Source organism: Cataglyphis hispanica, chromosome 19 (assembly GCF_021464435.1).
Source record: "Cataglyphis hispanica isolate Lineage 1 chromosome 19, ULB_Chis1_1.0, whole genome shotgun sequence".
Classification (NCBI taxonomy): Eukaryota; Metazoa; Arthropoda; class Insecta; order Hymenoptera; family Formicidae; genus Cataglyphis; species Cataglyphis hispanica.
Window position 1 is genome coordinate 2871542 of NC_065972.1, and position 27695 is coordinate 2899236.

The window sequence follows — 27695 nt, forward strand, 5'->3', positions numbered from 1 at the left end:
ATATTATTAAAATTAAAGAAAATAAAGAAAATCATTTTTTATTTTTAAAAACATTAAAAAAAAACAATAGAATCAAATGAATAATGTCATAAACTTTCTGATCTTATAGATGCGTATTACGAGAAATGTAAAAACACGCGTAACGCGCATGCAATGGATATCAAGTCACCGAGCGTGGTACGCGATAAGATCAATTGTTTGACAGATGCCGGCTATAAATCCTCCCGTCTCGGCGGATGATCAACAGACGAAAATCGAGCCGAGTAAAATTGTTCATTTCACGTCTCGTTCGTGTGGTCTGAAGGAAAAGAAATGCAGCATATGTGTGGACGAGAGAGACGAAGGTAAACCTATCATCCCTTCCACTGTCAAACTGTCCGCCAATCCTGACGGTCATCCAAAATCCTTGTCCTTTCTCGCGATGAGCGATAGCGTAGCACCACAACCCGGCTGTTCTTCTCGCCGGTAGCATCAGAATTCATCTCGTGTCGGGACGCGTCATTAGATCGATTCTCGAGTGCTGGACCCGCAACAGACTTGATACATAAGAAAATATATATTATGCATATATATATGTTTATACACACATAAATTACATCACATGCATAATACATATATAAATGTGTATATATATTATTCTTATGACCGCTCGCGAAAAGTCATTTTGAATCAGCTGATATCGATTTATTGATCGGGAGATCGCGCGCGATGGAGAGCAATAAATCAAAGGGCTGCCGACGAGGGAATAATCGCAGGAGAAACGGCGGCAACAAAGAGAACAAGCGCGAGATCGAGAGGATGAAGAAATCGAGGAGCGAGGAATCCATCCAGTGGTCGCATTATCCCGTATCCGACGACGAGAGCAGGGTGGATATCGCGGAAGAGGAGACGTCCCTGGACCTGGAAAATTTCGACAACGGTGAGTATCGAGAGATGCTTTGTTGCGCCTTTTCTTTCTTATTGCGTAGAACGCGCATTTTATTGTTTATGTTTCGCTCGAACATACACACGTACACACACGCACACACACACACGCGCGCGCGCGTGACGTCGCGCGAACTAAAAATATTCTGCGTCTATTCTTTCATGTGTTTTCTCTTCCGGAATGGTACGTGCGCGGCGAGAGATGAAAGAGGGAGAGAGAATGTGTATGTGTGTGTGTGTGTGTATTAGTTCGACAATATTTCGCCATGGATACGGTTACGCAGTGTTTATTATTTGTATAATGTATACAAACGTAACGAGAATGTAACTGTATACGTTTTCTCGAATAGGTCAACTGATATTCGATTAAGATTATATACAGAATTACTAAAGAAATTTTTTTCATCTTAAATCGCATTTATCTCTTTCGAAACGTGTCCTAATTTTATATTCGCATACATATATCGTATTATCGCATACATATATAATAAAGATTTACTAGAAATAATCTAAAATCGATAATAATTGCGTCTTATTAAAAAAAGCTTTTGTTCTTTTCTCGATCGAAACAACGAATATTATCATTTTTATTCTCTCTCTCTCTCTCTCTCTCTCTCTCTAAATTAATCTACTGATATTAAAATATTTTCGAAAATAATTATGTTAAATATTTATATCTAGATCGCGTTCTTCACGAGATTTCTTTTGAAACGGAAATCACGATATATCTTGTCCCCACTAAATTTATCTCACTTCGTAATCTCTTTTAATCTAACACCTCTATTATCTTAATAATACGCAGGAGGCGAGAATAATCCAAAGAGCTCGCTCATGTGTCCCGCGTTACGCCGGCAATTGCAGACGCACAGAAACGTTCTTCGGCTTCTGCACGAGCACAAGCTGGCCTCCACGCAGATCAACGGCCAGAGGATCCTCAGCATCCAGCCGGTCCGATGGACCGGCCCGACTCCCGGTATCGATTGCGAGATCTTCGTCGGCCGTATCCCGAAGACGATCTACGAGGACACCCTATATCCCCTGTTCAAGACGATCGGCGAGATATTCCAGATACGGCTGATGGTGGACATGGCCGAGTTGACGAGGGGCTATTGTTTCATCATGTACACGAATCCGGAGGACGCGGGACGCGCGATCGCGCAGTTAGATCAGTACGAGATCTCGCCGGGCAAGAAGATACGAGTCCTGGCGAGCGTAAACAAGTGCAAGCTCTACATCGGCCCGTTGCCGTGGTTCATCGCGTCGGAGGAGGTTGTCAGAGTAAGTGTCTTTTGTTCGTTATATATTTTTTTGCATTTACGTTATATATTTTATTTAAGTTGTAATTTATTAAAATTTGTGTCTTTTTGATTTTTTTTTTTTTTTTGCGTTAAATACATTATTACACTGATAGCTCTTAACAACTTAAAAAAAAATTTTTTTTTTTTTGGTTTTTTTGTTTTTTTATATTTCTGATTTTAAAAATATTGATGAATTTCTTTTCGTATGCCAGGTGATCTACGCATCGGCATGGGATATCGAGTATGTGTCCATCTATCGATTTCCGAATCACGATGCGGCCTACGCTATAGTTTCCTTTAAATCGCATCGCAATGCAGCCTTGGCGAGACGAAAATTGAGACCCGAAAAACTTTTCAAATGTAACGAGGTACATGTGGAATGGGCTCGTGTCGATTGGAATCCTTCTAATGTGGTGAGTAGAAAGTTTTTATTTTTTTTTTTTCTGTTTTTCCCCGTTAACAGATCAGATTTCGATTGAAATTGAAGTAATGAAATCTAATTAAATATGAATTAAATATATCTATTAAATATATCTATTTTTGGTCATTTTGTTTTATTCAGAAAAATTAATAATTATTCTCAAAAATTCATGCACATAATATATTTTTTTAAATGATTTTTTAAATTTTCTTAAAACTTTATTTAAAAAAAAACAAATCTTTTTATACAGCATTGCTTCAATTGAAATCGAAAATAGACGAAGAGAGTCAATAGGAATTATAATTTTTCAATATATTCGTGAAAATGAAATATTCCACAAAAATCATACATATTTATTTATTCATATAATGTTTGTGAGATTTACAAGAGTTTTATTTCTCAAAATTTAATTATTTCATCATATTGGGATGCGTATAATTGATGTACGGAATTAGAAAGCCAACGTAAATATTTAAGATACTATTATTTTTAATACAACTTTAGACTAAACTTTTATATATCCTTTTCTAAAAAAGACTTTAGCTAAAAGTTAGTCTGGAATTAATCAATGAACTTGACTGCATCGAATAATATTTCAAGACAAATTGTGCTGGATTATCGACGGAATTTAGCGGCTCGTTTGAAGTGGTTTCGCGTATCTTTCGTCACGAGGCGCTCATTTTGACATTCGGCTCGGCCAGATTCGGGCAGACTCGGCGATATCGATCGCATCAGCTGATCGGCGTACATGTAGCGTAGTTTCATTTATGCGGTCGCGTTGGGCAGTTCTTTTCCGTGGAATATTCTCTCGATTACACAATGAGCGTTTCGAAAGTACAGAACAGCGATTATTGCGATTATCGCAGTCCTTTATCGACCCGGTACGCCTCCAAGGAAATGCGATACAATTTCAGTGATCAAAATAAATTCAGCACGTGGCGCAAGCTATGGATCTACCTCGCTAAAGCTGAAATGGTATGTGCGATAAAATCCACCGGTACATCCGTTTATTGTATTATTATTATTGACATTATATCCTCTGCGAATATAATGTTGATATTATATTTTAATCTTGCGTTTTTTGGGTCTTGTAAAGAGTGATTATGCAAGTGATTCTTTACGCAAAATGATTAAAATTATATTTATCCGATCGAAATTAGATACCGTGATTTGTAAAATTCTAAGACGCGTTTTGTCTTTGAAATCGTTCTTAGAATTCTTTTTAAATAAGAGATTTATAAAAAATAATATATAATATAAATATTTTTGGAAAGAAACATATTTTTTTCTCCACTTATCTATGACAAACAAATATATGGCAATAAGAGCTTTGCGAGAGGATTATGAAATTATTTTCAACGGTTTTATTGCCACATCTCTTATCGATTTACATACCACATTTCGAAAACATGTTATCTCGTTCACGAAGATTATTCAAAACATCATCTTAAGACGTAAGATCTTAGCATAAAGACCTCAAGTTATATAAAAAAAGTTATAATTAATTATTAGCTAATAAAAAATATATTAAAATGCATTTTCACACAAATTTCAACTTGCTTATTTAACTCCTTTATTAGAACTCTAAAAAATTTAATAAGGTTGCTTAAGGAATTTATAGCAATTAATTATCGTGTCAAGAAATAATAAAATACGCATTCCAATATGATTTTATAATCTACAGTCCACGTTTTACAACAAAAGAAATATATGTATAATATTTATGACAAACTATTCTCTCGTGTTATTTGAAAACTCTCTTCGTATTCTGAAAACTATCAGACGGTCGGTTTGCATCGACAGCGAATATTAGTTAATTTAAAATTAGTTCTCTTTTCCGTATTATATTTATCTTGTTTTATAAACATGCAAAAGTGATGAGTTTGATATCTGTGTTGTCTGGCTAAAATATTAAGCAAAGCAATAAATACAAAAATTTATAATATATTTAACAAGAAAATTCAAAAAAATATTTTGATGTCTTTCAGACACTTTTTATTCAAGATACTTTTTTAAAATTTTTGTCATCTCGAGATTAATATTGATAAATGTTGGTGCAACCAGACCTACATCATCATACGGACAAAATCTAATTATTTTCTTCCCGAACTTTGCATATTCATTATTATCAGTACGAAGATCGTGGCACGGTAGATGATAAGGGCGACGTGCACATTAATCGAAAGTATCTGCAATCTAACAATAAGAAGACGCCTATGCTACCATCGTTTCCAACGCAGAGCGAGTCTAATTCTCGCTGCCAGAAGCAACTTCCGCCAATCTGCCCGCCGTCATCACTCGGTACGAGTGGCAACGATCGTGACAACTCCGTCAAATCTATTCGTAACTGCAACAGCACTCGTTACGCTACCATGCTAAGCATGTCAGCAACCCTGGACGATTTCTCGTCGCCGGACAAAATGACGGATATCAACGACAACATACAATTGCTGGACATCAAAGATAAGCAGATACGCCAGAAGAGCGATATCGACGCGGTAGACAGTTTCCGCAATTTTGACATGTGGAATTCCAATCTGGTCTCTCAATTGCCTGGCTCGCCCGCCAACTCCAGCAGCTCCAAGGAATCGCCGAATACGACGTACGAATCTGCACGTTGCGATTGGGAGAACAACGCGAAATATTCCAAGGCGGCATCGTCTCTCAATAGAAGCGTTTCCAATTCTCCTCGCTATTCCCAGCTCCCCAACTCTCGCTCTTTCGGCAAGACGATCGACCAGAATCAGCTGATCGTCGCTGATGCCGTTCAGTATCAGGGAGTGCCATATCATCAGAATCGCCCATCATGCTACGTCCTGGTACAGCCTCAGAATTACCTGTATCCAAAGGATGCGATCGTAACTTATCCGCAATCCTCGTTTGCCAATAATATTCCCGACGAGCAGGCGCGCGTGTCTTTGCTCGCAGGTTGCGATCGTCGATCGTTCTGGTATAACGGCAACCAGATGGGATCGAGCGTAGATAAAGATCTCATCATTGGCGATGCCGAATTCCGGCGCGAGAAGGTTCCAGGAAAGCCGGAAACTGCGGATACCACGGCCGATTTTGCTACGTCCGGCTACGTTCAGAATTACTCGCCAAACATCATGTTGAATTTTTCGCCGATCTACGCGTCGGAGAACGGTGGGACGACACCGTGCTTCGTCTCGTTTGACGCGATGAACGGCAATGATAACAAACGTCCGAGACCGATCTTGAAACAGACGACAACCGGTCGCGCTTGGTTGTGATAAGGATTTTATCTTTCTCTTCTCTTTTTTCTTTTTTCTTTTGAAGATTGCTTTACGCAGATTTTAGAAAAATGATGCCGATCAGATACCAAAGATGGCGTTTTTACGTTTTATTTCACGCATTCTAATGAGGAATAATTATATTAGGATATTTTTCTCTTTTTTTTTTTTTTTATTATCGATATTGTCATCGATGCTACCAAAGACTCGCGTATAGATAATGTTAAGGATCTTTTTTATGCGTAAGCGTTGCTAAAAGCTCAATCTAGTTCCTTTAGTTTATATAACTCACTCGTTTTATAGCATTTTAACGATGCAATCTAGTAGTAATATTTTTGAAACCACGTATAATCGTTGGCATAGATTTATTTTTTTACGATCGATGCGTAATCGCATCGTTGATATCGTTTGCAAAACGACATCGCAGATTTATACCAGATTAAGTTTCACATTCGCCTCACCGCGAACTTACTATACTTATTTACAGATAAAGTAGGAGCCAATCCGAATATTCCAATAATCGCATGATTTTTAAAAGGCCTCAGATTTTTTTATTGTTATATTTTTATTCTTTATCGTCGCGCGCTTGGGACGAGAAGAAAGTTCTGGAGAACGCGTTATATCAGAGAAAAAACAATTATGCAATATTATTCGAAATATCGCGCTATATATTTTAACAATACAAGACTGCGCAATTATAAAAGATGAAGATAAAAATGACGGTACACTATACGTATTACAGCGAATTACAAGTACACGCGCCAGGGCAGAAATTGGTATCATGTTACAAAAAAAGGTACGAATCATGTGTTCTCCTGATAATATTATCTAACATTAAGTTACAGTTAATAATCAACAACGCGATCTCTTTCACGTGCTTCTATTTTTCGCGCGAAAAAGAAACTTATATACGTTCTATTATTTATCGCGGTTCCTAATGACTATTATATTAAGGAATGTGTTTTTAAGACAATCACGATATCGACACTTCCGGTTACACAGTATCGACGTGAGATATCTGTAGTTTGGTTACAATGTATGTAATTGCGACGCGTTACATGGAAGAAGGAGAAGCCGCCGTCTGTCTTTGCGACTGATTGCATTTTGGACAAGTGTTTGATTTCAGTTCAATATTCTGCGACTAGAAAAATATTTTCGATCATCTTCAATTTTTGCCGACGATCTTTGACAGATCGGCATTTCAACTTACAGTTTTAACGCCTCGCGCACGAAAAAATAATCGACAGTTGGCACACCGTAGCTTCTTCGAATCGGTGATTTCGAGCCTGCTCGTTATCTATAAAAAGCGACAAAATAGAACACAAATCTTTTTTAAAAGCAAATCAAGTAATTTAAAGAAAAAAAAAAAACAATTGCTTTTATCGCGATCGATTTGATTACCGAAAACATATCTTTATTATTTTATTTGCACGATTTTTCACACAAGTAAAGTCAGTTTTAGCCAAACGTTTGTAACATACAGAGGAATTTTTTCCGCAAAAAAAAAAATTGGAATAATAATCTTTATAGCACACAAATATAAAGACTGATAACAAGAAAAAAATATTTACCCTTTTACTGTCTGACGGGGCGCAAAACTCGCACAAATACCTCCCTCTTTTGTCTTTGAAGATGTTGTAATAGTTTGCCAAAATTGGTGTTAAATTCTGAAAATATGTGCAACTGAATTTTCAGACACGATCGAAATAAGGGAAATCGTCGCGCTTTAATGTCACCTGTCGCTTGCTGCGCGAGCAATCATCGTTCACTCGACGCCCGATCGAATTCGGTGATTCAGCACATTTGTGCTGGAATATGAATGAGAAACGAGATACATTCTGTTGTAATCTATTTTTTTTTTTTTTCAGAATTTATTTTTTCATACTTTTTGAACAGTCGCAAACGTCCTCGGTGTTTCCCTGATGGAATTTTCGTCGAATACACCTCTAAATGATATTACAAGTAATATAATTGAAATGATATTCAAACTATATTATAGCGTATTTTTGAATTGTGTATTATTGTGTATTATTTACGAGAGTTTTCGCTTGCTTACACGTCTCTGATTGGATCCACCTTGTTCGGTTTCAAATGTAAGAATGTTCTAGATTTCGTTCCGCCACTGCTGGCGAGCGGCGAGATCATGGTTTCGCTTCTGAAAAATGATTTTTTCCAAATTATAGTATATCCATATCTTTACAAACATAATATCAAGACAAATATAATATCAGGGTATTTACTCTCAAGAATTTCTTTTGTTTCTTAAGAAATCGGGGAATTCTCGTGGAATTTTATTGTGACTCGGAAAATTTTATTAAAAATTTTGTTTGATAATTTTGTCCTATTTTGTACACAATTCAAAGTGAATTACGTATTTTAACTATATCAATATATCTCTATTTATAAATATTCAATGTTTTAACAAAATATTAAATATTAAATATGCAGTACATCGTAAATTTTAGTGATTAGAATTTAATAAATAAAAAAATTAAAAAATTAATTTTAGAAAATGCATTCAAAAATTTTTTTTACCTGGATTTTTGAACAAAAATACCTAAAAAATCGAGGAATTAATTTTTTAAATTTGAGTAGATACCCCGTGAAACGGTAATCGATTCAGTTGTGCAGGAGTTGAATCGATCGCTTTGAGAGACGATACTTCGCCTACATTTGCGTGCCTACGGTGCGTGTCGTTGATTCCTTCAAATTCGACACGTTTCCTTTTTCAGACGCTCGCATAAGCTGATGATAAATTGTCATTTGACATTCCTCTCCTCCTCCCCCTTTAATTCTTTCAATTTTATCATCGAATTCGACTCCTTTAATCAGCTTCTCTTTCCTCTCCGTGCTCTCCTCCTTATCTGTCGTCCTGACGAAGGACTGGGCGATCATGTCTCGAATCACCGCGGGTTCCTCGTTCTTGGCGAGCATTGCGATTATTTCTTCCGTCAATACTTGTCTGGGTTGGCTTATTGAATTCCCATCTCTCTTTATCTCCGTTAAGTCGGCCTTTCGCTTAGATCTATGAGATTAATTGGACCGTAGTTTAAAACGTAATTTCCCACATTTATGACAATTTATATATATATATATTTGTTTTATTTTAAGTATCGTCAGTGAAACACTCGTGTAATTATTTTTGAGAATTTTTAAATAAATTTGCAATGCACGTACGCAGAATTAACTAGATTTCTCGATGTCTTGTCTGGTTTCACGTAGAAAGAGCCGAGAGTGAATTTCGTGATAGTTTCAGAGTTTTCCTTTCTTATTTTTGTCTACATTATCGGTGATTTTGTTTTTTGAAGCTTTGATGATAATTATAAATTATAAACATTTATACACAATACAACGATACCGAACGATAATGAAATTCAGGATCTATATATATATATAATGTGTGTGTAATGTAATGTATGTGTATGTAAGTAATGAAAAATTTAGTAGAGTCGTTTTCATTATTCGAAGCGATATTCTAGGATGGCAAGCAAAGCAATTAAGAAACGAGACGAGAAAATTATTCTCGATAAAATCATGCCGAAGATTTCTGACCCTGAATGATAAGGATAATTGACACAATATCAGATTTACTCGTAACCTGCTGTGTCGCCTCACTCGTTTTGTTAGCCTTCGGTCCCGGAGTCGGTGATTCCCCACGTTTTGATGGTGATAACGATCGAAATTGCTTTTGCAGCGGCTGCGGGTTTCTTTCCGTTGCGCATTTGCATCTACTAAAAGAGAAGGGATTAGATCGCGTTTGTTTAGCACATAGAATACAAGAAATCGCTCATATAAATTACCCGGGACAGCACGGCATGCCGTCGGCGGTCCCTCCGCGGACGAATTGCACGATGGCGGGATAAGACAGATGCTGTCCGGCAGCATCGCTGGTGGCAGGTTGCATTATTTGTTGGCAAAATTCGCATTTGGCGTACATCTGGATCGGCGTTTCTTTCACGACCGTCCTTGGAGTCTGATTTTGTTCGAGAAATAGAAAAGCATATGAATTTCAAATGGTACAAAAACTGATAATAATTACGCAAATTAATCTTATCAATGTAATATGACGTATGTATATAATTAAAAATATTAAATTTAATATTTTTAATGACACATTTATTAATATTTTTATATTAAAATATTTTTTTATTAATATTATTTAATTAAAAATATCGATTTGATTGTTCTTTGATTTTTTTCTCTTTCAATCAAAATGTCAAAGTTTTCAAAAACTGATAATAATTACGCAAATTAATCTTATCAATATAATAATGTATGTAATTAAAAATATTAAATTTATTAATATTTTTAATGGCATACATTTATTAATATTTTTATATTTATTAAAATATTTTTTTATTAATATTATTTAATTTAAAAAATATCGATTTGATTCTTTGATTTTTTTCTCTTTCAATCAAAATGTCAAAGTTTTCAAAGAAAAATTTGTTTTCGTTATAAAGTAAAGAATTTGCGCGAAGATATGTTTATCAATGAATCGCGAATCTCGCTCACCTGAATCTCTACGACGGATGTGTCGCGCGGTTCCGTCTGGATTTGGGCGATATTGAAACGGCACGAGGGGGCACAGTTAGATGAATCGACGTACTCTCTTCGTCGAGCGTATTCGGTTCTACGATAAGAGTGATCGGGCGCCGCGATGTTCTTTAATTCATCGGGTACTCTAACGTCGCTCAGACTGGTCGTCACGTCGTGCTTCATTATCTATACGTTTGTTCTCAACAGACATTAATTAAGAGACAAAATAGCTGATTAATTCACACCGTCACAAGATTGAAATAATTCAGTTTTTTCTTATGTTCTATCGTGGATTAAATATTGTTAGAAATATAGAATTTTTTTTTTTTTTTGCGAGCGCTTACCGCAACACCGGGTGGGATCGATTCTTTACGTAACAAATTGTCCGCTCCGTAATAGCAACATCGTTTACAGAGGTAGCATTTCCTCTTCCAAAATCTACAAGCGTATAGCAAACGTAAGGAATCTTTCGCGTCTCTCGAAAATTTAAAGATTAACGGATAATCGCGAGACTCACACGAATACCATTGTGATGTCGAGCAAGAAGAATAACGCTGCCAATAGACACAGTATTATTGCCGCCATATGCACGATGAGTGCCACATAATTATAAAGAATTAATAAAATCCCGGCAGTTGCGAAAAACGCGAGGCCGATTATGGAAAACAGACACATCTGCATATAAATAATTTTTATGAAGGAAATATATATGAAATATATACATCGCATTAATCATTTTCATTTTTTTCTAGTTTATATAATTCAATAAATGGCTTTTTTTTGCCGGCATCTTGAGAAAGATAAATTACATAAAAAAAGAAAAATTTATAAAATTAATAAAATTTCCAAGCGATTTTAATTTTCATCGAAACAGTTGAGAGAAAATTAGAAATTCTTTGGTATGTATAAATTACCGGAATAACATGCAAGGTGCTGCCGGCAAATTGGCTGATCAAGTCGATAGCCAAGATGAAGACGAAAACACCCGATAAGACGACCAAGAGAAGGCAGGCCAGTCTACTTATTGGCGTAGGATCCATAGAAATCATATAGATCGTGAGAGCGAAGAGCAGTAATACCGTGAACTGTCACCGAGAGAAAGGTTTTAGAAGGTCGAAATTAATCGATCCGTTCCGATCTTAATCTCAACGTGTTCACTCTGATGTCTAGATTAATGATTCAAAAATTTAATAGGATATCAGATATATACGCACAAATTGAAATATCCTCAGCGGCTTAATCAGAATCGATACACATCTGTTTGTTTTGTGCTGTTTCTGCATAGGTTTTGTCGTTTTGCTTTCGCTGTCTTTCTCTGCCATTATTATTCTTTTACAGATATCAACGTAATATACAACGCTACGCAAAGGAAACTTTATTTAAAACAATTTTTGACAGTTACGAAGAAATGTCGTAGATTTTTGTTTCTACGATCGAGATAGTTATGTCACGCAATCACCAACTTCGTGTATATTTGTTTTTTCATTTTTATTTATAAATTTTATCTAAGGAAAATAACTAGAGATAAGAGAGAATGAAAAATATAAGATGGGTGAGAAGAAATATCTTTTTTATTTCGCTTAAGAGAGACAATAGTTCTTATATAAGATTTGTTTATTAAATACTTTCTAGAAATAAATGCTCTTTGAATACAAAAATTACTGGACGGATTCACACGCGAATAAATACTTTGCCCGAATGGTAATAAATTTTTTTTCAAATTGCGATTTTACATGCAACTGTTGCTATTTCGCGTTTGCTTTTGTCTTACATAATTATATCTCTACGAATCTATTATATTCTAATTTTTCTAATGATAACGATATACACGATGCTGCTTATATACTATACTATGGTGACGATATATAATACTATTACGTTTTTAAAATACAATCTTGTTCGTCGAGTGATTTACAAAATCAATATTTAAAAAAAATTATCATTTTTCTTCAAAGCACATAATATCCGTTAAAGTTGTGATAATACGCAATATTTTTTTGGTTTTAAATTTGTTAATTAAATTTGTTTGAAGAACTTTTCCTATTCAATAGAATAACATTGATTTAGCATTTCTTGTGATGTAAATTTCGGAAAATTGATAAAGTTAATCGTAATGAACTTTAAAAAAGGAAATTTAAGATCTATCGTTCTTTTTTTTTTTTTTAAGCGAATTATTCGTAACTTTGGCGAGTCCTCCAACTCCTTTGGATTGTCAGATCTTTTACATATGGTATTTACAAACATCTTATTATGGCGACAATTTCCGCGACAAATACGGCTGCATTTACGAACGTAAATACAGCTGCGGATATAAGCATGTCCATGTATTGCTTGCTAGGATGGATCTCATTGTTGTACACGTAATAATAAGGACCGTTCATCTGACGCCAATTGTGGACCATGAGGCTTCCGGCGACCAAGTGCATAATCGTGCCCACGAACGCGAACATTATCAACTGTAACAATCAATTAATTATTGATTAAATTTGCGATTGATGAAGAGAATCACGCAACAGTCGTCTATTTTTAATTTTTAATCACTGGCGGAAACGAATGAATATACGCGATGTGTCATATATGTCATAGCTTCACGCTTTTCGATTTATTTCACGTATGTATAACGACTAGCTTTTTTGATAGCTCTTATCGTTAGTATTTAAGAAAGAAATATATTTTTGTTGTTGGAGAAATCAATATATTTTTTATTTCCAGTTTCAAATTAACGAATGCGTGTGATAAACTTGACATTATTGCGACTCGATTGGATTAATTCGAGATGAAATTACACTGCGTGTAAAAAAAAAAGTGACTTATTATTTATCGTCGCATTTATTACTACATAGTCAAGATATATTTTCTCAAGGTTGTTTGTCGGGATCTTGTTTGGTATTGTATCGTCAATCATGCGTCGCAAAAAGATTTACGTATAGTAAAATTTGCACAGTTGAAAAGTTCTTATTTGCATGATTCGCAGGTTGATATCACGAATGATTCGCTTCAATAAGTTAGAACATGCTCGCGATAAACATCGCGCGATTTTCACTCGGAGAGAGAAAGAGAGAGACATTCTTAAGATTATCAGGTATAAGACGACATCAGAAATGTAGCGAGCCTCGTATAACGAGGCCTTGATGCGTTCGCTAATTAACGCATACATCGTTATTGCGTCCATAATGACTCAGCTGTATAAATGAACTAGGCGTATCTAGCGTCGTTCTTTATCATGAGGATAACATAACAAGGATAGCACATTGACTATTAATCTCTCTTGAATATTTACAAAAAAAGAATGAAGTTAAACAAAAACAATCTACGTGCTGCATATTTATACATAATTTTCTAAATTATTTTTTTTTTTAATATTTATAGAAATAAACTATTCTTTCTGTAATAATTTATTCCTGTAAGAATTTCTCTTTATTAAAAAGAAAAAAATTAATGAATTATGTATTAAATAATTTTTTAATTTTATTTATAGATTATATGATTAATTTGAATTAATTTATCTTTTTTCTTAAAAATGTTAAAAATAATCATTGTAAAGATTATGTCCTTGAAGTCTTCGTATAATCTTCAATCTTATACCCTATACAAGCAAGGGTATATAAAGTACAAACGCATATATTTCTCTTCTTGGTAAAGAAATTAAAGACAGAAAATGTGTCGCAAAAAGAAAGAGAGAGATCTTTAAACTAATTTTTATTTAAATTTAAGCGCTATAATGCGGAGACATTACCGTTCTTTTTGGCACGCGATCGCCGAGCATGTGGCTGATGATGAAGAGCCCATTGATGAGGATATAGCCGGCGACTGTAACGTAAATAGTGGCGGCATCGTCGAGCTTGAATCGCGATCTGTTGAAGGTACGCTGGAACGAGTTCATCGGATCGACCGCCAGACCGATCGCAAAAATGGCCACAATCTGCATTGTGAAGAGCGTTACGTAAATTGTTTACCTGCGATGTTTATCGCGCTATTGTATTATTCGTAAGGCGAAGTTTGCATTGCAAACCTCGAGAAGATGAGATGCATATCGTCGAGTGTCACGCGAAACGAGTTGTTAAATCGCGGAAATAGAGTTACGGGATTTCGATAACAAAAAAAAAACGTGAAACGCAAAATTCTACTAATATCTTTTTCCCTCTCGTTATCAATTCAATTAATTAACGATACTCGCCAGTTCAATTATTTTGATGGCGATCGGCAGGTGATTGAGGATTTTGTTTTTGGGGGCCGGTCGTTGATTTTGCTGATCTTCGTCCGCCATTCTCACTCTTCGATGCTTTCCCTTTCTGTCGCCCAGTTTGAAGGATTTTCAATGCGATCCAATGGCAATCGATCGATTCTTTTTTTTTTATCGCGCGCGCAACCCTCTCTGCAGTCTTAGCGACCCTAAAACAAGAAACGCGATAGACATCGCGCTTAGGGGAGACACGTAAATTCGGAGGGTCGGAACTCGAAGAAAGGTTGATTCACGTGGCGTGAATGAAAGACGACTGTAAAACGAAATTATTTGATCGATAAAATATATTTTTTTCTTCAGTTCTTGTTATTTGACTCTACCTAGTCACAAGCATCGCGATTGTCGAAAATTTATTACACAAGAATGCCATATATTTCTCTTTCCAAGTGAGATATAAATTCAAAACATGAAGTATATGTATTCAGAGAACAATTTCCCGTTCTGTCTTTTAAGTCGTAATTCTTTTCCCCCAAGAATGAATACACGCAGTTATGTCACGAGTCCCGTACACGTGAGTCGCTGCGACTGAAACTCGTTATACCTTAAAAAATAGGCCTCAAGTAATACGCCGACTAACAAATACTCCGTCCATTGAGACACCTGACACGCGTCCACGTGTGTACACTCGCGTCGCGAGCGAATAACGGAGTTCTCACTTCGACACAAAAGGCTGCGAAGACTGGATGACTCTCGGAGATTATATTTAACACTCTGCTTCCTATTTTATTTCCACTTTTGACAAAATAAAACAGAGTGTTCCGAGGTACACTTTTCCTCCCTTATTCGCGACGTTATTAACGTTGATCGATGCCTCGTTATCAAGAGGAAAACCGTGCCGCACGATGCAGCGGCGCAGCTCGAACTGAAACGCAGAAACGTACGGTATACGCGACATTTACGAGCTTTACGATTCTCGCGCAAGCGAAGTACGGGGCTTGGAGGTCTCTCACACACGCGAGACCAAGTCTACCTAGATATCGAAGACGAGGGGAATCGATGCTTCGATACCTAAACACCGCTGGCGCGCGAGATGTCTTAGATTTCGTAATCCTAAGGGGCTTTCACTAATTTATATTTCACTATGAAACTTTCACCGAAAATATCGTTAATGATGTCGATAATTATGGAAGGGGGCATTAGAGACTCTTCTTTTTTTTGTTGGCTAGATATCGAGCTAAGCTAAGTCAAGAAAAGGGATCAAATGAAGTCGCAACACCTCCGATAAGCGTTGTCCGGCAAGAAACGTATCGGGGTCGGGCTCTTTCACGCACGATAGCGTTTGACATGGCCAGATTTCCGGACGCATTTTTGCCTGTTCTATATCGCCAACATGTCACGGACGCTATGTGTTGCGTGCACGCCCTACTGCGTCATCGATTAAATGACACGTAATAATGTTGCATTGCGAGACCAAGGACTCTTGCAACTCTTCCTGCAACAGGTTGACTTAATCGACGTACATTATTCATTTTATAGATAAAAGAACATGAAAAAAAAAAAAAAAAAAATGCGTGATGTATATCTTTTTTTCTTTCTAATTCATAGACGCACATTCGCACCTTCCGCGTATCAATAATTCAGTTTAGCTTCACGGGATTTTATTTATCCCTTAATTAAAAATATACTTGCGTTATTTAAAAAAAACTTACACGCGCGAAGAATATAAACTTTGTAACGAAAATTTTCGCGGGTGCGACTTCCTCGAAACGACGCGCTCGATCCTATTTCACGACATTATTTTGACGTCGCGTTATGGTGCAAGGACACGTCGTAATTCCGCGGATTGCCTGCCATGTGTATTGAAAAGGCTCGCTATCGTATTACATGCAAAGGTGCGCGCGCGCGCACCTATTACGTTTCACATAATTATGGCAACGCGATTATTTTTAACTCGCAACTAGTAAACATACGATATGCTGGATTCTAATTGGTGGACTTTTAATGCTCTAGCTCGGAATATGATTATTGCAATCTGTTGATTGGCAGTGCTCTGATTATTGTAGTGTCTTAATTTATTTATGACAAGAAAAAAGAAGTGTTATTTAATATTATTTTAATTATTTAATATTATCTTTTTAATACTAAAATAATTATTGAATATATAATTAATTAATATTATAATATTAATATTATAATATTAATTGTTATATTATAAATGTAATGTTAATTAATATTATATATATTTTATTATAAGAATTGTCTTTGAATAATTCAAAAATATAGATAATAAGATTTATAATTGCTGTTGTGTTTTATTAAATTAATTTAATTTATTTAACAAAATTAATTTATTTAGAAGATCGTACTTATGTATCGGGGATATTATCAAGGATGTAATATTAAAGTAATTAATGTGAAATTAAATTAGATTATGCGCTTGTTCACAAGTTGGATTCTTTATGAATTTAATGTTTCGTCTGATGCGCAAAAAATATTATTATACAAAGCACGCGACTTTACATCAGCTACGCAGTTCCTATGTAGACTATACTTGTACTTTTAATCAACATTGTAGAAAATGAATCGCCATATCGATCCGCACGTTGTACGAGGGTGAGTTGGCTGCAATCTTTTACTTTTCATATATGCGATTACAATCTATGTCAACTCCCGTCCTCGATGAAACATTTACGTAGCTTACACAAGAATTATTTTTCTCGGCTATACAAACGCTTACATAGTAATTTCTCCGCTGACAGTAAGAAGTATATTATATTTTTATTGTTTTGATTCTTATTTTTTAAACATCTCGAGTTCTGTTTATTCTTCCAGTAATTGATATTTTCTTTTCTTTTCTCAAACACGATTTTTCCGAGAGTAAAGTACGAGAGGGATGGAAAAGATGCTCGTCATCTAGAGTCACAAATATTTTAAATTGAATTTCTCCTCTTTTCATACAAGTCATTTATATTCAACAAGCATAAATAATATACTTGAGCCTGTTATATTCCAGTTTAATTTATTATTAGCGAAATTAAGCGTGACTCCCGCGATTAACGTGATTATGTACCCGGCTCGTGGGTGGGTGTACAATCGTGTCGGTCGTCCGCGACGATCGCCGGGTCAAATAAATTAATTAATGAGGTAGGACGGGATCTTGGTAGGGCTTGTATGATGAAATCATCCGGTGGAACGTCGTAGAGCAATCGACGGTTATTTCGAGAAGGGCGCCAGTCACATATTTCTCGGCTGCGCTTTCTACATTTTCTTCTTCGCGGGCCGAGTGTCGGTTAAACAAAGAGGTCACACGCATAATTATCGCCTGATATCGTACTATCGGTCGTACGGTGCACGGCGAGAATGTGACAGACTTGAAGAAGCAAATTTTCACAGTGGCGTTGCGAATAGAAATTTAAATTTAATTTTTGGTTTATTTTAAAACCTGTTCTTTTAATTTTCTTTTTTTTTTTTGATTATTTTTTTTTAACTTAATTTTGATTTTTTTTTATACCAGTGGAACAATATATGTATAACGTGAATAATACAAATGAATTAAAAGTATTGATTCTCTTATAAGAAATATATTTTATAAATCAGTTTGTTATATATATATAAATTCTTTGCGTATAAAATTACGACGCATTACATGTTTTTTAACGGAGAGATTATTGATACAAACAAAAATATGTATAAAAATATGTAATGAGGAGAGACTCCCTTTTTCTCAATTTTCAAAGAAAGATAAAATTATTTGTATTTCTCACAAAGAGAAACTTCCCATATTGAAATATGTATAACAAAAAAGATGTACTCGGAAATATACAAATAATTAATGGCGATAATTTACTGTAAGTTTCTGCGATACTCGTTAGTATATTTTTAATTTTAACGTGAGTTGGTTTTGATGAAATGAAACGGAAAGAAATGATATTAAATATCGTCGATGTGTCGACGACGTTGTCTTGTAATACTTCTTTTCTTACGCTAATTGAATTCATCTTTAGCGTAATGGAGAAAGCTCAATATAAGATCCATTAGATACGCCGCACCTTCTAAAACGCATAACGAGCCCACGGCCAGGCCGATCTGGAATCATTCAATTTTTTTGACTTAACATTTTGGGAGATTATTTCTAGAGATAATTAAAATTAAAATATATATATATATATATATTTTTACGAACTAATTTTTGTAAAATTGTATCATTTTTACTGTGTGTTAAAAAATAATTCTCTTATCATATCGAGTTGAAAATTGGAACTTATACCTGTGTTTTTAGGAGGCTTTCTTATAATTTTATTTTATGTGTTGAATATATTCGACTTACCTGCCTCTCTGGCGCATCATATATGAATTTTTGTTCAGACTGATAACCATGCCAATAATGCAGAGCTGTTCCACCTACAGCTATAAACATGAAGGTTCCGACGAAATTCATGATGATTTCCTATACAAAAGATCGATTATTTTATTTCAAGATTGTCAGATTGTTAAATCCCCACTAATATGGATAGTTTGGTGATCTAATCTCTTATCTCTTTGAACGGATGAAAGAAAAATATGTTTCGTGTTTATCAAAAAAAAAAAATAAAGAGAGAAATCGTTTGATACATTTTATGTACCGAAAGTTCTATCGATATATTTTAATTCCCAAAATATAATTCTCTTGTGAAAAATGAGAACGTAAGAAGGATACTACAGTTTTTTAATTTATTTTATTTTTTCTTTATTATTTAATATAACTCTTTTTTTAATTGAAATTTTTACATACAAATACTTACGACAAGAGTCTTCTTGTGATCGGTATTTCCGAAACAGTAGCTGATGAGCACGACACTCGTATAAACAAAGAAGCCGACGAAGACGCCGGAAGCGACGATCTCGGCATCGGGGTTCTTGTCCTCGTTCAAGTTCCAAGTTCCACCTACACCTAAAAATTCGCCGCCATATCCTGTGCGATACAGGATCAGAATAATGAGGTTGAGAACCTGCAAATTGATAAATCACGAGAATATATTTGTAGGCAAAGTGCCACTAGAAACTTATGCAATATTTTTATCGAAGCTTAAAATAAATTTTCTAAGATCGTAATTTATTTTTAAATCTCGAATAAGTTTAAGAAAATTAAGCTTGGAAAATAATATAAATCGATATAAGAGAGATGATTCTGAGTTTATAATTTTAATTTAAATTTATGTTAATAAAACTTTTGTATTATGTTCCGAAAAATAATTAATTTCGAAAATTTGAAATTTTGATGATCGAAGAAAAACAAAATATGATAATCTTATTATCATTATAGAGGTTTTCTAGAGCACTCTATGATTTCATGCATTAAAAGCAACGACAACGTAGCGTATCGCTTACTAAACAGCGTTATCGCGAGCCGATAAGGGCAGTCGAAATGAATCATATACATCTTGCAAGAATGTTCCTTGAATGACTGTATTTATGATGACTTTCCAGCTCACGCCTTTTCACGATTCTTCATGATTGAAATCATTGACCGCAAAGTCGCGTTCATTGAACAATTTGCAATACGCGACATGAGTCAGATTAAATAAGAAAAAAACTAATAATAAATTTTTTTCACCGTAGTTTCGTTACATCATTAAAATAACCATTCTTTAATATACATTTTATTTATATAATTTAACTATACAATTATATTTCCTAAAAGAAGTTACAGAGAGAAAAAGAGAGAGAATTGATCGATCAACTTGGAGTTGATTTTTTTTCTTTTTGCGAAAGATTTAATTGGATGTCTTTTTTTGTAATTTTTTAACATTAAATATTAAATGTAATTTTGTAATTAAGTTAATATTCTAATAAAATAATATTTAATTAAAATTAAATAAGAAATGGATGTTGAGGTGATTCTCGCTGAGAAAATTTCTGGATTCTCTTTTAACTCCAAATTGATCCAAGAAAATATCATATTTTTCAGACACTCTATGAAACTCTCTCCACAGATGTACACTTTTCACGACGATTACACGACATGAAAGTCAAAAATACAATTTTCTCACCAACTTTAGCACTTTGATCACTATACTCGCGATAGTCTGTAGGGAGACCATGTTTACGGGCTCCTCAACACCTCTCACCGTGAAAACGAATTAAAATGATATCCGCGTCGTGCTTTCGGGCTTCCCGAAGCGGAGAACCAAGCCCTCTTTATCTAATCAGATGATACAGGGAGTATACGTTGTAACGAGGATAAGAGAATCGTAGAGGATCGACGCACATGCGCGATCTCTTATCGAGTGATAATTTTAAACCAGCTACATCGAGCTCTTTCATTTTTATAACTAGAACAGAGCGACGTGAGATTTCTATAGACATGGTATCGGAAATATTTATCAGCAACGACGATTTTTCAGGAGCTCGGCCTGGCCATCAAGCCGCAGCAGATCGTCGAGATGGAGGCACACGTGAACGACATTGATTTTGAAGCTGTCGCCAAAGAAGAAAGGGCAACGAGACATGATGTAATGGCCCATGTTCACGTTTTCGGTGAACAATGCCCGCTAGCTGCACCCATCATCCATCTCGGCGCGACCAGCTGTTACGTGGGCGATAATACAGTACGTTTTTGTTAATCTTATTCGCTTGAAGAATATTACCCTTATAACTGCAAATACCAACGTGGAGAGATATGTCATGTCTATAAAAAAATGGGGTGTCTCCTAATTTTTAATTTGATATAATATAATTTAATTTCTTTTAAAATTTCGTCAAAAACGTTATCATATTAATTAAGTATTATTATATTTTAATTCAACATTATACATATATATTTAATTTTTATTTTTAAAGCAACAGAGCAATTAATTTATTAATATTATTTTCATGCGAAGGATCTCTTGATCCTGCGCCAAGGCTTCGACATACTGTTGCCGAAATTGGCCAGCGTAATTCGGCGTCTCGCGAAATTTGCTCTCGAGCATCGCAGCTTGCCTACATTGGGCTTTACTCATCTTCAACCCGCGCAGCTGACGACAGTTGGCAAAAGGGCGACGCTATGGCTGCAGGATTTGGTGATGGACGAAAGGGCCATCCGTCGCGCGAGAAACGATCTTAGATTCCGCGGAGTCAAGGGCACTACTGGCACTCAAGCGTCTTTCCTTCAGCTATTCAATGGTCTACTTTATTTCATCAAGAAAAAAAATGAATCATGAGAACATATAATAACGAGAGCACACACGCGCTCAGAATCTAATTTTTTTTTTTAGATCTCAAGTAAAAAATATTATCTAAATATGAATTCAATTTTTTTATTAATAATAATAGAATTTTTATTCCTCTCAAGAAAAATTAAAACTAAGCATAATAGAATTGCAAGATAGCTTATGATTTTTAAATTTTAATTAACCGCTAAAAAATTACTGTTAACAGGCGATGCAGAAAAGGTGAAGCGATTAGATGATCTTGTCACTAAGATGGCTGGTTTTGAAAAGCATTACGCCGTTACCGGACAGACGTATAGTAGAAAAGTTGATATAGAATGCTTGAACGTCTTGAGTTCACTCGGCGCGACTGTTCACAAAGTAAGCGAAATTAATACTCTGCACAGCAGTTTTTAAAACAGTTGTTGAAGAATGAAACATTTATTTCTTTTTTCCGCGGTGAAAAATTATTCTATTTAATCTCAAACTAATTTTCTTTTTAGATTTGCACGGACATTCGTCTCCTCGCGAACATGAAGGAAATCGAGGAGCCCTTTGAGAGTACGCAGATTGGCTCAAGTGCGATGCCGTATAAACGCAACCCGATGCGCTCCGAAAGATGCTGCAGCGTGGCACGTCACCTGATGACACTGGTGAACAACGTCCTTCACACAGCGGCGACCCAGTGGATGGAACGAACGTTGGACGACTCGGCGAATCGTCGGCTCACCTTGCCAGAAGCCTTCCTGTCGGCCGATACAATCCTGATGACTCTTCAGAATATCACGGAGGGATTAGTCGTTTACCCCAAAGTCATCGCCAGGCATGTGGCGCAAGAGTTGCCCTTCATGTCCACGGAGAATGTGATAATGGCCATGGTGAAGGCCGGCGGCGACAGGCAGGTATGGCTCTTTCTCTTTCTCATAAAAATTTTGGATCAATTTGCGCAATAACGTTTTCTTTAAAAGGATATAAATAATAATATTTTTATATCATTAATTCAAATTTTTTTCTGCACTTTAGATTTGCCACGAAAAGATTCGCGTGTTATCGCATGAAGCCGGAGCGCAAGTGAAGCAACACGGTTTGGATAACGATTTGGTCGATAGGATCAGAAGAGATCCATACTTTGCACCGATCTTATCTCAACTGAACACTTTGCTGGACCCAGCGACTTTCGTCGGTAGAGCACCCGAGCAAGTTGTTGAGTTTCTCGAAGAAGAGGTGTATCCAATGCTCGAAAATTACAAGGGACTAGAAAGTGAAACCGTCGAACTCAATATTTAATTATCGAGGAAGGGATTTAATAGTTTTGTAAAAATCTCTTGTCTTCCAAAGAAATCTATGTATGATATTAGATTATCATTTAAAGTGAAAAGATGTGTGATTGGATTTTTTTTTTAGGGGGGGAAATATAAAATTATGCGAATACAATTTTATTCATTGTTAACATTTTTCTTACATTGGTAAAATAATTCGTACAAAAATAAATCGCACTGTTCGCCATAGATGCGCGCACGCGTTCTCCATTGTTGTTTATAAATCTTTCTCTTTTTATTTTTTTTTTATTATGTCAACAATTTTTCTCTCCGATGTAACTACAATAATAGTAAACGCTTGCAACATTTATAATAAAAACAGAGTGAAAATGATAGAGATAGAAAGATAGAAAAAAGATCGATAGATAGGTAGACAAATAGATGGATAGATAGATAGATAAAGATAAATAAAACGAAAAAAGAAACAGATAGACATGTAGAGATTAAATCGGAAATAGAAAACGAAATTGAAAAGAAAAAAAGAAAAAAAGATTTGACAAAAAACATGTAAGATTTGTAAAAAATATAGACTAGAAGAAGATAAAGAAATAACAACAATGAGTTCAAAAGGCAGAATAATGATAGAAACAGGAGTAAAAATATGATAATTTCAATCATAGAATATTTTTAAAGACAAGTATTCAAAAAAGAAAGCACGAACGAGAGATAGATGAAAATATGAAATAAAGAAAGATAAAATTTGTAATAGACAGCAGAGATAAGAACTAAGAAGAAAAACAATTTTAAAAGACAGCGGCAGAAATATTCGAGAACAATAAAGAACTAGAAAGTATTAGAGATATAAATAATCAAAGAAAAGATAGAAAGATAAATGCAATGCACGTAAATTGAACGGAGAAAGTTGATTTGTAATCACGTTAATCTATAATAGCGAGAAAAATAAATCGAGAAAAACGAAATGGCGAGGAGAAAGTTAATATAAAGAAGAAAACACTAGCAAAATGAAAGAACTGAAAAAGTATATGGTTTACGAAATAGTTAAAAATTTGTTTTTACTTCTTATTAAAAATTATTAAATCAATAAAATTTTAACAGAATGCTCAAAGAGCGGAGAGAAACAATTATCACAAAACATTAAATTTTAAATTTATCAAGATGTTTTAGAATTATAAACTCTATTTTGACATACAAGAAAGTCTTTTGAATGAAATAACGTTGATATTTATAACTTGGATTTTGCAAAAGCGTTTTAATTTTTTTCCTTTTTAGATGCTTTTATAATATGTATATTGATGAAAATTTTTAGAATTGTTCAAAAAGAACATGACATTATCGCTAATTTTATTTATTACGTGTATATCTTAATTTTTCAATTTTTAACATTTGGTCAAAACTTGGTTTTTTTATATTATTTTTTTATATTAAAAGATTGATTTATTTAAAAACTTGCTGACTCGATGAAAGATGATCTATTGATAAAATTCAGTGTTCTTTACTAGATTGGTTACATATATAATGTATTCAGTTTTTAAATTGAACATGAAATTCTAAAATTTAGTCAAATATTTTTACATTGATATCACGGATTTTCTTTTAGGATCAATTTCGTTATACTTTAATTTCGTTTTTCTATAAAATAATGATCAGCCTGATGTCATTGAAAGTTTTAACGGTCCAATTTATCTTTTGTAAACGCGATGACCCGTAAAAGTAGCCCCGTCGGCGATCTTCCCGGATTCAACGAAGACGGCCAGCTGATCACCGGCTTCGACGTCCAACAGGACGAGATTGCTTCCTCCGCCTGGACCGGCGCTGACAATTGTTCTCCAGCTGTCAGATTTGTTCAATTTACGTTTTAATGTCAATCGCAGGTCCGTGCTACCGTATCCGGCGAAGCTGAATTGGTAGAGGCCTGGACAATGCGTGGTGAAGATGCCTGTCTCCGCCGCATAGCCGACTCCTTTGTCCACCAGAGTCTCGGCGAGAACGAGTTTAGCTTCCTGTTACATTTATAACTTTCTATATAAATATATACGATAATGATAAAATATCAGACTACATTCTTCACTAATCAGTGATTACGAGAACATCGGATTAGCTTGCTCCTTTTATTGTAACGATAAGTATTTATTTGGTTTTTGGAATTCTAATTAAAATAATCTACTAATTTGTAGAAATATTTTTATTTTCTCGCTATTTATATCTTAATTTGTTTGAGTTATTACGATGCTGACTTACGTTCACCGAGCCTTGAGTGGCAGAGAAGGCGACGACTCCGGCGCAGTCGGCGGCAGTTGCCAATTTCTTGGAGCCGACTGTAGTGATACCAGAATTTTCCGGTGGATCTGGTACCGCTGCATCGGTCAACGCGACCACTGCCAATATCAGCACCGCCCACACCACCCTATTCAAATGTAAATGAGTGAGTATATATTTGTCTGCGTATTATCTTGAATATAAAAATATATTCTCAGAGATTTAAAAAAAAAGTTGCCCTGATTTTTTTATTATCTAATATTTTTTATTATACATATAAAAATATCTTGCTCTTTTGCGTGACACCTTGCTAAATTTTAACGATAAATTCCTTGATAATTAAATTAAAATTAAATTAAATTTAATATAAATCCTTTCTATCAAATCTTATAACGTGCTAAAAAAAATATCATTTAATGTCCGTCTGAAAAATGCGACAACTAGTTTATTTTTGTACGCGGAATTCTGATTCATGAGAGAATATCGATTTCAAGGTGAGGAAAATCGAGTGCTGCGCTTCGAATCTACGCGAGAGCGAACCTGGGATAGACATAACACAAGGCGCCGAGAAGCGATAACACCTGGTTGCGTAACATCATGTGGTGTGAAGAAAATTTTTACACTCATGTCGCCTTTTTTTTTACTCGACTGACGTTTAATCGTATGACCAGTAAAGTTCAGTCGGTTCGAGTTACTTTCACTGCTTGCGGCTACATCTCAACCAAGTATCCAGGTTCGTCTTCTCTGCCTTTTATTCCATTCTCCCGCTTCGTATCATAGTAAAGGTTTTTAAACAATCTTCTTATCGCATTATTTATATTTACAAAAATTAAATATGCAAATTTTGTAATTAAAATTGATATTAAATTGGTATTAAAGTTTGAAGACTTTAATGTTGCTATTTTGAATTTGCGTAAATGTTTATAATATATCGGAAAAATATTTAGAATTCTAATAAGCGGATTATTTGCATTGATGAATATCCGGAACTGCAGAAAAGGCGATCGCAAGGTCGACGATTATCGCGTTTTTATTATTGCATTTACGTAATGTGACGAAGAGATCGATTAGCATTTTACAATACGTTGTTATTACAAAGCTCTCTTCTCGAAGGCATTCTCATGCAAATCAAATCTACGCCATTTACAAAATATGAATTTATTTATCTTTGTTACTAGACTAAATACAATATTATTTATATTTATAATAAAAGAACGTCATTTCTAGTTCTTATAATTACTGTTTTAATCAAATATTGTTTTTGCGTCCTAAGTACTTGGTTCTTTATGCCGTCTTTTTCTTTATTTTTTTTAGCTAACGAAGCCTTCATTTCTTGTATATTTATAATTACAGATTATTTATATTTATCATGCGATAAATCAATCAGCGTGAGACAAACATGGAAGAAAGAGTTCGAATTCAATTCTTTTGAAATCTAATTTCTATTTATTAAAAGAGAAGAGTTTAATCAATTTTTTTGGGAAATTATCTGGACATGGTTGTAGCAGAAAGTTTTGAAAATTTTTATAAATTGCTATCAAGTGTTAATTATTTATGATAAGATAACACAAGTGAGAAACTTACATGATGGTAAAATGTGGTGTGGCAGCGACGGGGACTTCCCGCTAAATTAAGCTGATCTTTTCGTGTTACAAGCAACAAATCGGATCAAGACGGATCCCGGTACGCCTTTATATCACCTCCTAGCCCGAACTAACGAGTTGCATGTCGATGCTAGCCTTTTCTTTCGTTTTACGTCCCGCTCTCGCGGCGAGTGCTCTCTTTTTCTGATTGGTAATCGTGAACCCTCTCCAATCGTCGATTGGCAAGTCGGCTGGTCGAGTAATGACAGAAGTGACAATTTCCTATCTCTATCAGCGAGAAAGGAAAGTGAACTTTAAAAAATCATCACACTTCTTTTGATACAAATTGTTTAAATGCAAAAAAAATATGAATCTAAAAAAAAGCAAACGCAAATATAATATTAATTGATGTTTTCGTGTGAGAAAATAGCCTTTAATTATTAACATATAATTTTTTAAAGAAATAATATAATTCACGTTTAAGATAATTATCTATTTTTTCCATGATTTTTGTGCTTGATAAAGTTCCGTTGAAATTTTATAATATTTAAAAAATGGGGGTCAGATAATAAATAACGAACGTGCATTTTGGTGTCATGCAAATTATTGTTTATTAAAATCGAAACAGTATTTGATGACACAGTAATTAAAGCGCTGTCAGAATTGCAAGGAAGATTATACATCGACGTTATCGTTAAGTTTCTTTAATTAGCGACGAATAAATAATATTTTTGCAACAATATAGCGAAATGGAAAATTACCGTAAATGCGTAGCGTATAATATAAGAATC

At 34.8% G+C, this 27695-nt stretch overlaps 6 protein-coding genes across 6 annotated transcripts; 2 read left to right on the forward strand and 4 right to left on the reverse strand.

Annotated features, from left to right (window-relative positions):
- Positions 1-424: 424 nt before the first annotated feature.
- Positions 425-7453, forward strand: LOC126856577 (uncharacterized). Its single transcript, XM_050605205.1, has 4 exons — positions 425-919; positions 1727-2202; positions 2435-2635; positions 4776-7453. The coding sequence occupies exons 1-4, from the start codon at positions 709-711 to the stop codon at positions 5892-5894; spliced, it is 2007 nt and encodes a 668-aa protein (XP_050461162.1). The 5' UTR covers positions 425-708; the 3' UTR covers positions 5895-7453.
- On the forward strand, positions 3385-23596 carry LOC126856579 (adenylosuccinate lyase). Its single transcript, XM_050605213.1, has 6 exons — positions 3385-3618; positions 21000-21203; positions 21477-21759; positions 22015-22166; positions 22289-22687; positions 22809-23596. The coding sequence occupies exons 1-6, from the start codon at positions 3463-3465 to the stop codon at positions 23070-23072; spliced, it is 1458 nt and encodes a 485-aa protein (XP_050461170.1). The 5' UTR covers positions 3385-3462; the 3' UTR covers positions 23073-23596.
- LOC126856589 (uncharacterized) lies at positions 9546-11028 on the reverse strand. The gene is made up of 2 exons (XM_050605231.1): positions 10410-11028; positions 9546-9867 (listed from the first exon to the last, which is right to left on the reverse strand). The coding sequence occupies exons 1-2, from the start codon at positions 10614-10616 to the stop codon at positions 9691-9693; spliced, it is 384 nt and encodes a 127-aa protein (XP_050461188.1). The 5' UTR covers positions 10617-11028; the 3' UTR covers positions 9546-9690.
- Positions 11987-15654, reverse strand: LOC126856586 (uncharacterized). Its single transcript, XM_050605228.1, has 4 exons — positions 15218-15654; positions 14611-14825; positions 14170-14355; positions 11987-12889 (listed from the first exon to the last, which is right to left on the reverse strand). Exons 2-4 carry the CDS (start codon positions 14698-14700, stop codon positions 12668-12670), a joined length of 498 nt encoding a protein of 165 aa, XP_050461185.1. The 5' UTR covers positions 14701-14825; positions 15218-15654; the 3' UTR covers positions 11987-12667.
- LOC126856588 (protein snakeskin) lies at positions 18182-20872 on the reverse strand. The gene is made up of 4 exons (XM_050605230.1): positions 20646-20872; positions 19398-19604; positions 18944-19063; positions 18182-18702 (listed from the first exon to the last, which is right to left on the reverse strand). Exons 1-4 carry the CDS (start codon positions 20694-20696, stop codon positions 18601-18603), a joined length of 480 nt encoding a protein of 159 aa, XP_050461187.1. The 5' UTR covers positions 20697-20872; the 3' UTR covers positions 18182-18600.
- Positions 23206-27059, reverse strand: LOC126856587 (uncharacterized). The gene is made up of 3 exons (XM_050605229.1): positions 26906-27059; positions 25304-25469; positions 23206-25065 (listed from the first exon to the last, which is right to left on the reverse strand). Coding segments are annotated over exons 1-3 (489 nt in total). The 5' UTR covers positions 26908-27059; the 3' UTR covers positions 23206-24744.
- Positions 27060-27695: the final 636 nt, after the last annotated feature.

Coding starts and splice junctions, on each gene's coding strand:
- LOC126856589 (XM_050605231.1), bottom strand. CDS start 10,616: ATGAAGCACGACGTGACGACCAGTCTGAGCGACGTTAGAGTACCCGAT. Junction 9,868..10,409: donor CATCCGTCGTAGAGATTCAG/GTGAGCGAGATT, acceptor GAACAAAATCAG/ACTCCAAGGACGGTCGTGAA.
- LOC126856587 (XM_050605229.1), bottom strand. Junction 25,066..25,303: donor CCACTCAAGGCTCGGTGAAC/GTAAGTCAGCAT, acceptor TAAATGTAACAG/GAAGCTAAACTCGTTCTCGC.
- LOC126856579 (XM_050605213.1), top strand. CDS start 3,463: ATGAGCGTTTCGAAAGTACAGAACAGCGATTATTGCGATTATCGCAGT. Junction 3,619..20,999: donor ACCTCGCTAAAGCTGAAATG/GTATGTGCGATA, acceptor ACGATTTTTCAG/GAGCTCGGCCTGGCCATCAA. Junction 22,167..22,288: donor TCGGCGCGACTGTTCACAAA/GTAAGCGAAATT, acceptor TTTTCTTTTTAG/ATTTGCACGGACATTCGTCT.
- LOC126856586 (XM_050605228.1), bottom strand. CDS start 14,700: ATGGCGGACGAAGATCAGCAAAATCAACGACCGGCCCCCAAAAACAAA. Junction 14,356..14,610: donor CCATCAAAATAATTGAACTG/GCGAGTATCGTT, acceptor TTCACAATGCAG/ATTGTGGCCATTTTTGCGAT. Junction 12,890..14,169: donor ATCGCGTGCCAAAAAGAACG/GTAATGTCTCCG, acceptor TGATTGTTACAG/TTGATAATGTTCGCGTTCGT.
- LOC126856588 (XM_050605230.1), bottom strand. CDS start 20,696: ATGGTCTCCCTACAGACTATCGCGAGTATAGTGATCAAAGTGCTAAAG. Junction 19,605..20,645: donor TGATCAAAGTGCTAAAGTTG/GTGAGAAAATTG, acceptor ATCAATTTGCAG/GTTCTCAACCTCATTATTCT. Junction 18,703..18,943: donor ATGATGCGCCAGAGAGGCAG/GTAAGTCGAATA, acceptor GAATGATTCCAG/ATCGGCCTGGCCGTGGGCTC.
- LOC126856577 (XM_050605205.1), top strand. CDS start 709: ATGGAGAGCAATAAATCAAAGGGCTGCCGACGAGGGAATAATCGCAGG. Junction 2,203..2,434: donor CGTCGGAGGAGGTTGTCAGA/GTAAGTGTCTTT, acceptor TTCGTATGCCAG/GTGATCTACGCATCGGCATG. Junction 2,636..4,775: donor ATTGGAATCCTTCTAATGTG/GTGAGTAGAAAG, acceptor CATTATTATCAG/TACGAAGATCGTGGCACGGT.